The sequence below is a fragment of the Trachypithecus francoisi genome, unplaced genomic scaffold, assembly GCF_009764315.1.
Source record: "Trachypithecus francoisi isolate TF-2019V2 unplaced genomic scaffold, Tfra_2.0 Lachesis_group3, whole genome shotgun sequence".
NCBI lineage: Eukaryota > Metazoa > Chordata > Mammalia > Primates > Cercopithecidae > Trachypithecus > Trachypithecus francoisi.
In genome coordinates this window covers 88,507,802-88,523,026 of record NW_022681468.1, presented here as the reverse complement: position 1 = coordinate 88,523,026, position 15,225 = coordinate 88,507,802, and the positions used below count along the sequence as shown (strand labels likewise).

The 15,225-nt window shown below is 47.5% G+C and overlaps 1 protein-coding gene across 2 annotated transcripts in view; it reads right to left on the bottom strand.

Moving 5' to 3' along the window:
* The window catches only part of ADAMTS17 (ADAM metallopeptidase with thrombospondin type 1 motif 17), a 367,322-nt gene that overhangs the window by 210,745 nt on the left and 141,352 nt on the right, over window positions 1-15,225 (bottom strand). For both annotated transcript variants that reach the window (XM_033188835.1, XM_033188836.1), the window contains one exon: window positions 14,926-15,031. In XM_033188835.1, coding sequence (XP_033044726.1) covers window positions 14,926-15,031 — 106 coding nt within the window. The remainder of the gene's footprint in view (window positions 1-14,925; window positions 15,032-15,225) is intronic.

Here is a 15,225-nt window from a genome sequence, read left to right as displayed (position 1 = left end):
TCCAGAGAATTCACCGTGTTGTCGTTCTCAAGTCCTGGGGCCCCTGGCCAGTGAGCCTTCTTCTTTCCAGCTTTCATCATCATTTTATTGTTGTTGTTGAATAATCTCTAGGATATCTGGTTACATTTAGAGACGATTACCTTTATGTTTTTCTGAGGTACGGACGAGGACACTGGGGCACATAGAAGGTAAGTGATTTGTGGCAAAGCTGCCTTCAGGATTTTTTCTTTGGGGACCAGACCATGGCTACACATTTTAGCAGAACTTCTGAGGCCCTGGGGCCCAATGTAGGTTCTGTCTCTCCTCTGTGCCTCCTGACCAATGCTGCCACCTGGGAACTCCGCTCCTGCCTCTGGTCTGTCACCACCTCCCCTACGTCCATCATGCTGCCATGGCTATCACCAGATCAGACTTGCCATAGTCCCCTATCACAGCCCCTCTCTTCTGGGGGCCCTGCCCAGAGCTCTGGGGCCTGTATGTGGCAGGAATGATAGGGCCCTGTCCCACTGTGGCCTGGGCTCACCACCTCTCCTCCTCCCGGCCCCATGGCTTTTGTTATACTCCTCTATTACATCAGGCTGATGCCTACTCCTCTGTCTCCAAATTCAGACATGCTCCTCAGTGACCATTCTATTTTCCTGGGCCAAGACCACCTGTCTCCTCCCTGAGGATGCCTAACATGGACAGTGCACATGAAAGCAATCTGAAAGCGCTAAAGTCTGTGGCTATAGACATAGTGGTCAGCAGTGTGGACACTGAGACCTTACTTCCTGGTTCAAATCCTGATTCCATCACTTATAAACTCTGGGACCATGGCAAGTTGCTTAAGTTCCCTGTGCCTCAGTTTCCCTACCTGTAGAATGGAGAGAATGACAGGAATTACCCCATGGTATAGTTGGGATGAATTAATAGTCATAAAGCCCTGAGAACAAGCTCATAGATCTACCACTGCTCAACAGGGTATTCATGTTTTAAGTTTTGTCTTACTACCTGTGAACCCACAGCGTGCACTGCTCAGACCCTGGTCTCTTTTGCCCCGCATGTTGACCCCATGTCACATAATCAAGAACACGAGGGTCTAAAGTGAGGTCAGAGATCACTTCAAACCTCTTCAAACTCCAAAAATCTCCACTTCAACCCCTAAGCCAGAAGGCAGCATCTTTGTGCAAACTCGCCAATGTGAGAAAATCAACACTTCCCACTGCTTCTGAAGAACTCCAACGTTAAGAACGCTCTTCAACTAAGTTGCAACCTCTTTTCCTGTAACTTGGAGCACACCAGTTCAGCTCTGCCATCCGAGGCTGCGCAGAGACCCCTCATGCCCTGGTATCCTCCAAAGTATCCCCTGCACACCTCATCCACATAAAGACATTCAGTTCTTCCAGCTGTTTCCTTCATCATCCTCTTCCCTTGCATATGAACATGCTTCTGGCTCCTGAAGTCCTTCTTAAAACAGACTTCCCATGCTGAACACAAGCCTCTTGGTGCCACTTAACCCCTGAAGGGCATGGCAGGACTAACACTGCCTTCTTCATTTCCAAAGATGAGGCTAGTATTAATAAAGCACAAGAACACACTGGTTTTGTGAGTGTGCAGCTAACAATTACTCCACACCTATGGGATGGTCAATTTGTTTCATCTCTTATGCCAGCCCTAATCTACTGGCAGTGGCTGCCTAGAGTTAGGAAGGCCTGTGAGTTGCAATTCAGTGGAGAAGGGAAGGTCCTGGGATCAATGAGTAACGTCAATGAAGTATGAGAAGGAAATAGGGACAGATATGCTTGCTGGCAGTGATACTGTCATTAAGCTGCATTTCTCCTCCATCTTGTACATTAGTTGATCTGAGACTTAACTGAGATATTAAATGCCATCTGGAAAGCTATAAGGCATATGGCGAGTACATAGACTTCAACACTGACAAAGGGCCTGAAGCCTGGCTCTGCCATTTACCAGTGGAATGTCCTGGGCCTCATCTTCCTCTCTATAAAATGCAAATACTACTACTATTATAGGATGGGGCAAAAATGAAATGCAATCATTCACTGCTGCATTTGGCCACTTTTCAAGGTGACCAACAACTTCAAGGACTCTGAATTGCTGCATACTCTTTTCCCTCCCATCTTGGTGCCAACTCAATGTCTGATGAGCGTACTACCTATCTCCACAGCCAGGTCATGACTAAAGCAGTCACACAAGCAGTGATTCCAGTGCTCTGAGGCAGGCAGGAAGCAACTTTCACAGACAGACTTCCCTCTACTAATAAGCATGCATTGAGTAAGGTTATCCAACTGTTAAAAACTCCTTTAACTGCAGCAGTATCCAGCTCACAGTTCTCCATATTTCCCCCATCAGGAGGGCTGAGAGTTTTGCAGAAACCTGAGCAAAATTTTCCACCCCCTATCTTTGCACAATCCTTGGATGACTTCTAGGATTGTCTCTTTTACTTCTGAGAGCTCACAAATTATGTTTGATGAGCCATTCCGGAATGTTTCCTATAAGCAATATTAATATCATAAGTTGAAATGTATGCCATTTGTCTCATTTCCCTTTTGCAAGATGGCATTTGCCTATCTCTGGCATTCCTTCCCTTTCTTCATTGCTCTTTTCCACAATTATCCATGTGGAAATGGACACTCCCATTTGCAAATAAGTCCTTTTAATCTGGACCAAGAGAGCCAGACTCATGTGAAGCAACTACTGACCTCTCATCACCTCCTCCATCACCCAGGACCTCAGCCCCCACTGGTACAAGGTGTACTGCACATCCCTGGTGTGTGAGGTAGACTTGCTGGGTCATTGAGATGGTGATGAGCATGCCCATGACAAAGTTAGAGCAGGCACTATCTGTCAGTGTGCCCATTGTGTTCAAAAGGGGCATCTTTACAACCCTTTGCAAATCCCTAAGGTTGAAAACATGATTGTTTTAGGGTGCTCTTTGACTTTCTTTCCCTTTGGTAACCAGCCCTCTTGGCTTTCCTTCCTGAGCCACCTTTCACAAGGAAATGAGTTTTACAGTCACTTTGTAGGAGTTGCTATAAACACAAGGACCACTGAAGACTAATGCCAGGCAGGTACCAGGCTTAACTCGCGAGAGGTGAACCAGCTCCTCTGGACACATGATTCACGTTGAAGCAAGAAGTGATCTGGTTCCTGGACTTTAGGGTTCATGCTAAACCCCCAGATTCCAGAAGTTTCCAACCAGCATTTGAAGGCTGCTCTGGTCTTCTAGGCCATGGGTAATAATATAACAAATGTGGAAAGAGAAAATGATGCTTTTCATACCTGCCCCAAGACACCCCAACAGGCTGACCTGCCAACTCTGTATTTCACCAAAAGGGCAGCCACGGGACCAGCTCTTCACACACAGTCCCTGGAAGTGAGGGTGGGAAGAAGACACCCTCTAGGACCCTCACAGTCGCTCACACCTTGGCCTCTGCCCCCAAACTGAAAATAAAAACTGAAAGGGAGACCAAAAAAGGGCAAGAGAGCAAAGTCAGCATTTCACAGACAGGGACCTGTAGTCTGCCTTTTTGGCAAGTCAAAGGGCACCAATAACCAGGCGAGGTGGTGTGAGCCTGTAGTCCGAGCAACTTAGGAGGCTAAGGTGGGAGGAGCACTTGAGCCCAGGAGTATGAGGCTGCAATGAGTTGCAATCCCACCACTGCACTCCAGTCTGGGTGACAGAGCGAGGCCCTCTTTTTTGTGTGTTTGAGGTGGAGTTTCGCTCTTGTTGCCCAAGCTGGAATGCAATGGCATGATCTCGGCTCACTACAACCTCCACCTCCCGGGTTTAAGCAGTTCTCCTACCTCAGCCTCCCGAGTAGCTGGGATTACAGGCATGCACCACCATGCCCAGCTAATTTTATATTTTTTAGTAGAGACTGGGTTTCTCCATGTTGGTCAGGCTGGTCTCGAACTCCTGACCTCAGGTGATCTGCCCACTTCAGCCTCCCAAAATGCTGGGATTACAGGCATGAGCTATCACTCCCCACATGAGGCCCTGTCTCTTAAAAAAAACGAGAACATACACACAAAACTGGCTGCTTCGGGAATTTTTAGGGAGTGTCTAACATTCTTCTTCAGTGTTTCCGACAGTTTTGCGGCTTCCTTCCATCCTCTACGTGGAAAACCCCCATTTCACGGGAAACCCCAATTCAAGTTGACCAGCATGTTTCAATACAAGTTTGTAAACATCCAAGAGTTTGATGTGCTCAAGTTTAGCCAAAAATGTACCAGGTTTTATAATGTGCCAAGTCAAATGTTTGGACTAGAGTGAGGTCTCTTTGACAGGTAAGATCAGTGGTGGCTGTACAAGGCGTAACTGCTAAGAAACCTGGTCTCCAGGTGGTAGAGGAGACTGAATGGAAACCTAGCGTCAAATTCCAAAGACAGTCGACAACCCCTGGGAGCCTTCTAGCATGGCACAGCCAGCAAATAAAGCATGGCCAAAGAGCAGGGACCAGAGAAGAGATTCCAAAGCCAGGGTATGAAAGCTATCCCAAAAACACCCCTGCAGAACCAAGATGGAAAAAAAGTCTTTTGCTTTAACCCACCAAGTTATATATACCTGCAGCTGCAACGCTGAGCATCGGACTGAGGAATGAGGTAAACCAAAAGGTCCACCGCTTGGATGCCTTAGCTATTTGTCTCAAACTATCATGTTGTACACGAGTCCCCTGGCAGGCCTGAGCCCTGCATTTCCAACCAACAGGCTCCCAGGTGATGCAGATGCTGCTGGTCCGAGACTACACTGTGAAGTGCAAGGCCCGAGATGAAGTCCTAGGGTGCTTCTCCGCTGTTATGCAGCACCAAATATGGGGCTTCTTCACTCTGCCAGATTCTGAACTGGGCACGGGATGTAGGAGTTCTAGATGAAAACTGTTAATTCAGAAAGGACAGCTCAACTGGGGGACGGTATATGGAAGGGGACTTTGCGAGCTTGTCCTGCTGAGTAATCCAAGTGTGGACCAAGTAGCTGGCAGGAAATTGGCTGCCTTTTTCTTTATAACTCTCTTCATGCTGCTGGGAGTCGTTTCTGACATCCCTGGGCGATCACAGAGCATGTGTCACAAACCTGCACAGGCCCTTTATTAATTCAGGTGCTCCCCCAATGCAGAGCCACCAACACAGCCAACTACAGGCTCACTAGGTGTCATTTATCAAAGCAGTACATGCTCCTGTATGGAAGGAATAACAGGAGCATGTGCTCCTGTTGAAGGCTCCCCTGACCAGAAACCAACTCATGCATGCCTTTGGCTCGTCAGCAGGCATCTTGTCACTTGTCTTCAGTGTCTGAAGCTGCCCCATGGTAGGCGTCCTTCTGGATCTGCTATGGCCATGGTATGGGGATACTATGATCAAGTTTGACTTCTAAAAACTACCACTGTGTGGATGCCCTGTCTTTCTCTTTAGCAATCCACCTGGATGCAATCTGGGAAAGCCATGGCCAAGGTTCAGGCACAAGTCCTGGCCCCGACATGACACACCACAGCATCACAGGGCCCAGCTTCTCCCAGTGGTTGCCTGCCTCACTTCCCCGCATCAGCATCAGCAGGGGCCTCGAAAACCCTAAGACTCTTCCCCACCTCAGTTCAACACTGACCAACCTGCCTTCTTTTCATTCTCTCTTGGCTGCTGATACCAATCACAAGTGAGAAGCATGAGTCACTGAGGTTTACTTAGCACAGGTTCTCTCAACACTGTAGAAGTGAGGCTCTGCTTAACAAGAGGATGCCCTACTCATGCTTCCAGCGACTTGCTAAGAAAATGATAACGTCCCTCATTCTATATTCATCTACTGCTGTATATTTTTTTCCAAGAAAGGCCATTCCCAGATCCTCATTCTGGCCCCTGGAAACTACTGTCTATGCTCTGCTCTGATGTCAGGAACAAAGTGCAGGATTCCGTGGCTCTCCCAGATCCCCCGAGCTCTTCTGCTGGCCCTCTCTGTCTGCCACCGCCATTTGGCAAAACCACCACCTTTGCGCAAAGTGAGAGCGAGTCATCTGTGACCTCAAACAGATGGAGATGAGAAGGGCCCTTTCCCAGAATGTGCCACTGACTGGGCTGGTGGCAAGGTCCCCAAAGGCATTCAGGTTTCTTCCAGAGGCCACAAGTTGGGCCTGTTCACTACAGGAGAGGTCAATTCCAGAATGAAAAGAGAATGGTTGACCGGAGCAAGGGCACAGGGACGGCAGGGGGAACCCCAGGAGGGGCAGGTCTGGAGAAGTCAGGTATTTGGTTTCAAGTTGTCCACTGGCAGTGGGCAGTAAGTGCACAAGGGTTCCAGGCAGGAAACCAAACACCTGGAAGAATGGGGACGCTCCTTCTACAGAGAAAGCTGCATCAGATCACACCCCTGCCACCTGAACACTAAGGCAACCCTAGCTGTGTAAGCCAAAGGTGTCTTTCCAAGTAAAGGTTAAGTGAGTCCAGTTACCAAGAGAGCCACCTGGACAGGGCTCAGCGCTGGCCCTGGTTCTGTTCACGTGTGGAAAGGGCACTGTGCCGTGGCCTGAGCTTCAGGTCCGAGACCACTCAGCCACATAGCGCCGTGGGAAGGGAGGTGGCTCACCATCTGCAAAATGATGACTCTGGACATCCCTTCCAGCTCCAAGAACCACTCAGTGGAGGCTGCCAGAAGCTCTGGCACAAGAAAACTACATCTCAGCTAACTGCTGGAAGAGTCTGGAAGTTCTGAGAGGATTTCGGAATCTGGTTCTTTAGCCAAACTCAACTTTCCTCCTGCCTCCTCAAACACCATCTTGGATGTCATTATTTTAGGCAAGGGAATCTACCTGATAATTAAATGCAAAGGATTCCTGGGGCAGAGACAAACACCAGCACAGCGTGTGTAACCTGCCTTATTACAGTAACACAACTCTGGGGGCAGAGGAAGCCTCTGCACGGCTGGACTTCCTATCATGATGCTGAGGTCCAGCCAACAGCTGTTGGGACATGCTGCTCCAAATACAGGTGGGACTGCATGTGCCTGCTTGCTGACAGGCTTTTAAGGGCTGTCTGTTTTGAGTTTCCCTCCCTCCCAGCCAGGTGTCAGGCCTGGCCTGGTGGGATTTGGGAAGGCTGTGGCCGAGGTCCTCTTTGGAACAGAGGCTCTGGGTTTTCCACACAACTGGAAGAAATGTCATCGCGTCGCATGCGACTCCCCATCAATGATGAGACTCCAAAGGAAAGCAATGCAGTTTCTCTGCAACCCGTGAATGCAGGACCATGAGGAATTACTGCTGATGGCAGTAGGGCCATTTAGACAGAGCCCACAGTCACAAATGCTCCTTGCTGCTCTGGTCGCTGCAGCAGCACCTCCCATCCACGATTCTCTGCTGGGGAGAGGCCAGAAGGAAATTCTGCTTTTATTTGTGTGGGAGAAAGGGAGCGGGAAGGAAGCAAGAAATCAGGCAAAGCTGAGTGGGGCAGAGCAACAGCTGTCCCGTGGGTCCTCCACAGTCACAAGCTCATTCTATCATGGCCAAGGCACCAGGAGGTTCACGGCTTGTCAAAGTGAAGAACCCTACAAGTGTCACCAGCAAAACTCCCTGATATGACTTACGCATTGCAAGCCTGTATCAAAGTATCTCATGTAACCTATAAATATACATACCTACTATATACCCATAAAAATAAAAAATCAGTAAAATATAAATACATAAATAAAAGGAAATAAGACCTGCATGTTTTGAACAACTCTGGAATTTGGGTAAGACTGCCATGCCCAGTGGATGCTCACACACTGACTTTGATGCAGGCGCCAAGTGCAGAGGAAACTGTATTCAGGAATCACTCCAAGCTCCCCAGAGGGAAACCTGAGAGCCCTTAAATGCTGCAAGCGCCACCAATTACCCTTCAGCAGAGAAGGGAAGACTGCCCGAGGCTGTGAGAGCTAAGTGGGAACTGGGGATGAGGCCCAGGCAGGAACCTGCTGGGAAACCTGTCTAGAGCCTGTCCAAGGCTCCAGCCCTTCCTAGGGGGAGGCACCCCCTTTTCTGTTCCTCCAGGAAGGCCAACCCCTATGTGAACACAACCACAACTGCCCTAATTCCAACTAGAACAAAAGCATGCTCCCTCTCCCTCCAGGATTTCCAAACAGTTATGACATTCCCAGAAACTCTCTCTCTGCGTACCTTCAACGCCGGCCCATCTGATGTCTGTGCTGGGTGCAGCACTGTGCTGGGTGCTGCACCTATTGGGTGCAGCACTAAGGCCAAACATTTGAGGCACGAGCAGCCACCACCCATGGCCATCTGCTGGTGGGCTACCTGCCTGCCTAGATCTGTCCTGTGTCCATTCTGTGTCCCCACAGCACTGTGCCGGCTGGCCCATTCTTAACACAAATCACAGACAAGCATTTCCATGCTTCACACATCTGGATAATGGCTTGCTTTCCTTCCTGTTCTGGGACTGAGACAATTTCTTTTCATTTGAACCATGTCAACTCCAGTTATGAGAACATTTCCCTCGCATGGCTCTCTCCCCACCTTCCCTCTTCCCCATCACAGCCCAGACACACGTCCACCCACTGCCCACGGACCACACTTCTCAGGGATCAGATTCCTTCACATTCTGAGCTGCAGGCCAGGCAAGCACATCCTTAGTCAATGTGGCATCCTTCCCGACGTCCACTGTCCCAAACTCACCTTGGCATAGCAACACATCTGGCTGGAAGCATCCAAAGTAATGAAAATTAGAGGAGACCGAGCTTCACCTGCACCTGGTGGCATCCCCACCTGCCCTCTGTCCTTGCAGGGCCCACCTATCCCTCTACCTGCTCTCCTGCCTCATCCGGGTCCAGGCTTCTGCCCAGCCCATTCTTCCAGTAGCTTCACCACAGGTCACTTTACGCTTTGTGCCATGCCCTCCTTGAGGTCTCCTGGGAGCTGATGGAGTAGAGACAGGACTAAGCCTGTCTATGGTAGCAACATTCAGAATGGCCAGGTCCTGAGTGCTCACTCGGAAGTGGCGAGGTGCATGGAACTCAGGGTGACCGAGAGAGAGAGGTGAAGCAGGCAGGTTATTTTTAGCATAGCCGGGCTCAGCACTGAAGGAGACCCAGTGCTGGCTCCCCAGCACTGGGGCCTTGGAGGCATCGGGTAAAGAGACGGTGGCAGGAACGCGGGCGAGGCCAGAAAAAAGAGTAACAGTGAGACCCCTCCGATGTTGCGTCTTCCACGGTTCTCCACCTGGGATATGAGGAATCTCCTGGAGGGCCTTCCTGAGCTTCCTGCCCTAGAGCGAGCGCATCAATCAATGGTGGGTGAGGCTGGGCCACTGCATTTCTAAACACCCAGTGCTCCTCCTGTGCATCACTGCCAGGCATCATCTACGCCAAGTCCCCAGCTTTTGTCCAGACAGTGTTTTCCAGAGGCCACAGGCTTGGCCTCTCCACTACAGGAGAGGTCAGTTCTAGAACGGAAAGAGAATGGTTTTTTGACCATAGCAAGGGCACAGGCATGTCAGGGGAAACCCAAGGAGGGGCAGTTCTGGAGAAGCTCCTCCCCAAGGAGAGGCTGCAGGAGGCTGAGCCCATGCGTGGCACTGGTGCCACTTGGGCTGGAGACCTTCCATGGTTTGGGCTGGCTCCCAAGGTCAGGCATTTATTGAACCCTGGTCTGGCTCAGGCTTATCTAACAGACACTCCTCAATTCAACAAAGGCAGAGGTTTATTTTCCACAATGAGAAAGCTTTTTATTTTTCTATATAAAGATATATCCTTTTTGTTTTTCTGAGCGGGTGGTGGATGGTGCACAAAGCAGACTCCCTCCCTTCTATTGTCACCCCACCTAGAAGGTCCTGTCTCTAGACGTGTCCCAGGAGCTTGCTGCCTTACCTGATTGAGATGCAGGCGGGCACAGGGTCCTGGGTTTACCTAGGCCCAGAGCGACCAGTGGACACTTGGTTCTGTGCCCGCCTGCCTGCAGCTGCACTAGGACCAGCTCCTCCTGCCAGGCACCTCCCCTGGACCTCGCTGCAGCATACTAGAACCACTTCCCTTGAAACACAAGGCACTGAGCAGCCTTCATAGAGCTATGCACTTTCTTTTATACTGGAGCTTCCAAATCACAGCCAACAACAGATGCTACAATTCCAACAGCTGCATTACACCCAGTCACTTTAAAGTCACACTAAAGTTACTGCCAACTCCCTCCTTGATCTGGGTTTTATTTTTGCTTTTTCTCATGGGCAGTCAGCACAGAGCTGAGCTTCTACCGGTCATCAGGGGTCAGTCCTTCCCATGACCAACCAGAGTTGAGCCTGAAAAGCAGGGGCCTGAGAGAAACAAATGCTTACTTCTGGCTTTTCCTCTTTCTCTTTAAAACCAAACTGTGATTGGCATATTGGACGCTGACATCCAGGACAAGGCACCCTGTTCTGGTTTCTTGAAGGAGAAAACCTGGGGTGTGTCATCCCAGCTGGGCTGTTTCTCTCAAGGAACTGCCCCCTTTCCATGGATCCTGTCTTAACAAGGATCAGCCGGTAAAAGATGCCTGTTGTAGCCATCTTCCTGTGTGCAGGGGCTGCTGCTTTCTAATGATCACCGCGGGATGGAGAAAGGCAAAAGGAGACCCCGGCTAAATACACTCACTTTAAGGTGCATTTCTCAAGCTACCGCTATGGAAAGGGACACAGCTGTCTTCCTCACACTTAACACAGCCAAGATTTCTAATTACTAGCTGAACCCAAAGGTAGCACACAGCTGCCCATCAGAATAGCCTTTCATGGGCAAGAAGGCAACCAAGGACATGGGTTTGCATTTAGGAACCTCCAGGCTGTTGTCAGCATGACTGCTGCTCAGCTCGGACTCTGCCTCCAGGCAGCAGCAAGGGTGGCCCCTCCACAGCTTCTCACACAGCACCTGCACCAGGACTTGCCATCCCCCAGCTCCTGTCCACAGCAGAGCTGGGGAGTCTTCTGCAGCCCGCTCCTTTGTAAGGGCAGAGAATCAGAAAGCTGTTAATCTAATGAATCCACAGCTTCAGCTCAGCGGTTACAAGGAAGTTAATGATGATATATGAGAGGCAGGATCCTTGAGAAGGCCCCAGGCAGGGAGCTTTTAAAATCTTAGATTCATTTATGTATTAATATGTAAATGGAGCCTGTTCCATGCTTCTGGAAAACCACAAAACTACTGATCATTTTCATTGGCATCGCTTTCATTCTAATAGTCTCAGACTTATGTTAATTAAATAACTGGCCCATTGTTTGGTCTCAAAAAAAAAGAAGCTGTCGATCTCATCTATGGTACTCAAGTGTCCTAGGGAACCTCTCACCATGATATGGTCATTGTCCTTGGTCAGCCAGCAGCAGCTATACACATGGACATTTACTTCCCTTAAACTGAGAGTACCTTGGTTTTTGACTCTACAAGTTCTCTTCTTTATTATTTATTTCATGTAATTTATATCCTTATTTTAATGGGCCTATTGCAGTATGTATAATCATATAAGTGATCCCAAATCATATTAAGTAGTAACTATAAATTTTAAAGAAGCAATACTAGTTTCCTAACCTGTAAAGTAAAAGCTACATAATACCTACTTCATAACACTGACTCAATGGCATGATAAACACACAGCATCTCACACAGTACCCTGCACATAGTAAGTGTTCAATACATGAGAGATCTGATCTGAGTTAAACATCACTAGTATGTTATTAATTCATGGCCAAAGCAGCATTATTGACATTACCACGGCAAGAACTTTAAATTTAATTATAATTTAGGACCTATTTGATTGCAAATTGGATTAGAGCCAGTTTATTGTACCAAATAAATTATGTTTGAACTATTTAAAATAAAACCATGCATACAAAGAGACATTAGAAAGAGAAGAGGGAGGAAAATATAATTCCAGGATGTAGATGAGTTAATTGCTGAAAATGAGCCCTAAATCTAGCTTTGTGTTTTCTGACAGCCAACGCAGAAACAAAATCATGTTAATCTGTGCAACTCATTGTTTGATAAGTGGAACATGTAGCTTATACAGAAGCGGAACTTTTTTCCTGACAATCAGATTTTAGGGTAGCTGCTCACACCAATCGCCCTATGAAGCACGTTAGGTGACAAACAGAAGAGCCGCACCTTTGCGTGCTATGTGCAAAGGCACACACGCAGATACCTTCCCTCCAGAAATGTTTCACTTTATCCACATTCCATGGGAAGGGACCAGTGGGTGAACCACCTGGAGACTTTTTTCACATAAGCTAAGGAGTATGGAGTTTAATGGATCCACTGTATTCCAAAATATAGAACAGCTTTCAGGTTTTGCGTCTGTGAAACAGCCTGGCCGGTGACTTCGCTGGGCGTGCAGGTTGGTCTTGGCCTTTTCCAGCAGCCTATATAGCCTGGAACCACAGCCCAGTAACCAGAGGGGCCTGCGGATGGGGAGGACATGGCTTCATCCTCGGGGATCTGCTTCCCAACACTTGTGACTAATCAAAGTTGACAGACTTCCCTGGGAAATCTGTAATTACCCTAAGAGGGGGAGGGCCAAATGCTAGCAAGATTTATTGGCTTTGATTAACAATAAGGTGTTTGTTTTTGTCGGTAATTAGAGTTGAATAGCAAGCTATAAAGAGTCCTCCAAGAAATTCTAAACAGTCTATAGCTAAAGGGTACTAAAGTGTGTTTGAATCTAACCATTCATCTTTGCAGACCTCCAGTGCAGGGAGGCCAGTGTTTGATCCCGCACACTCGAACAGGTCATCAGGGAGAAAATGGCCCTCTGTATTTTTAATGTCTGATGAGAAAAGACCTCCATGCAGCATGTGTGCGCCCACACATATGTGCAAATGGCACTTAGCATGTGCCATGCTGCTGGATGCTGGCGTGGGACATTGTAGTTCATGTAACTATAGCTCAACTCACCTTATTTAAATTGACCATTCAAAGGCCCATAACAGCTCGGGTGTTGGTAAGTACTCTGATATCCCTGCATCCTCATAATGATTAGGTAATTGATTCTTAGGTACTATGGCATGCTGGTTGGGTCGGTCCCTTGATGGTGGGAAGATGTTTGCCAAACTCATTCTGATTTATGGTTTTTTTCCCCAGCAGATCACTCTTGGATACAAGATTTTAAGAACTCAGATACAATTAATTAATTGCAAATTAATGCAGTTGAACTTCGTTTAAAATGCAGTTGACTAATACAAATGCAGTTGAACTTCATTTAAAAAACAGTATGGGCAAAGAATTGTCACCAGTATTTTTAAAAATAGAGTCAAGATGAGACAACTGTGTACACAGAGACAACCTGTCATCTTGCTTCACCAGGTCCTGGGTCAATAACATGGGATTTCCTCCCTACCCCAGGAAATGCGCATAACATTATTTCCACTCTCTGTTCCTACTCACATCATGACACACAATAGGTAGGGAAAGGCCAACTACCAAACCCCTCTACAGGAATGGAAACAATTAAGACGGCACTAGATAAACCAAAACAACAACAAAAACAGGCAGCCAAAAAATGGATGAGTCCATGTCCTTACAGGGACATGGATGAAGCTGGAAACAATCATTCACAGCAAACTAACATACGAATAGAAAACCAAACACTGCATGTTCTCACTCATAAGTGGGAGTTGAACACTGAGAACACATGGACACAGGGAGGGGAACATCAGACACTGGGGCCTGTTGTGGGGGTGAGGGACTAGGGGAGGGGATAGCATTAGGAGAAATACCTAATGTAGATCACAGGTTGATGGGTGCAGAAAACCACCATGGCACGTGTATACCTATGTAACAAACCTGCACGTTCTGCACATGTATCCCAGAACTTAAAGTACAATTAAAAAAAAAAAAAACAAAACAGCAAAAACAGAACAAAACAAAAAGGTCATAAAATCAATTCAGTGGATGTGGACCAGCATTTTAAAAAGTGAACAGAATATAAACTCATTAAAAGGCATCACTCATAAACAAACAAAAAGTAAAGCCACAGATATGGCAAATGCTTGAGAAAAACAATTGCTTTTATACTCCTTCTTATACATTGACTTTACTCTCATAAAAACTAGAGTTAACAGTTGAGACCCCAGGCGTCTTACTGTGTAGGTCATTAGGAAACCTTTACAATAAGTTTCCCCCAAGAACTAGATTTCCATTTAATTATGTTCTATTCAATCCAATATAAACTTTTCCACTGTTCTGCATGCTCTGGCCTCCTCAATTTAATTTTCTTTTAAGTTCTTAAGCAGTCATATCACAATCTTTCCTTCAGAGAAACATAAAACAGACATCTATTCTAGGAAAAAGAATAACCCTCAGGCCACAGTTTTAGCATTATCTGGCTTTCTGCCACTTGAGGCTTCCTGCAGGTGATCACAACCTGGGGCCAGCCACTCAACAACCCCTCCAGGAGGTTGCCTCGAACTCCCCCTAAGGCATGCTCTAAGGTTCTATGGTTAATTCATCCTAAAGAGAAGAATCGCTGCATGCAAAGACTCTCATCCACAGCTGTTAATTCTTCAAAACTAAGACACTAAATTCTACATTCAGAAAGTCGGACTTTAGACCTGGCAGAAAAGGAAATGGAAAGTCAATAGTATAAAGACCCACCCCATTATGTGAATAACAGACTTGGAGTGAATCAAAGATCATGCTCATCCCGGAAAGAAGTACAACGAAATAAGGACATCCTGAGAAGAACCTCTTCTCTCTACTCTGTTGGCTTTAGGAATAGATGTGCACATCAAATTAACATTTCAACTCTCCAAGCCAATCAGTGCAGTAATCTCGTGGGGTCCCTGAGGGTTGGGACCCTAGTGTACTGACCTGGGTCCTTTATTGCAGAAGCAGCAAAGGCATAGAGCAGCACTGTTTTAGAACTTACAGAATTCAAGTGAAAAATCTGTATTCAAAAAAGGATTGAAAGAAAACAGGACGACACAGAGTCTGATACTTACTTGTGGCCCAGCTCATGCGCGATGGTAAAGGCCAAATTGAGACCATTGTCTTCGGCAAGCACACACTTCCTCTTAGCACTGCACACACCTCCTAAGTAAGCAATTCCTGCAGCAGAGACACAAAACACATCCTCTTCAGAACGTGGGAGGCCCTGGTCTCGCCAGGCAAGTCCGCACGGTCAACATCACGCACGGTCAAAGTCACACACAATCAAGGCAGGCACACTGGGACAATGCTGACCGAGTCTCAGCCCATACGGGAAGGGTTTGTGAATGATGCTTTTGTGTTCACCCAACAAA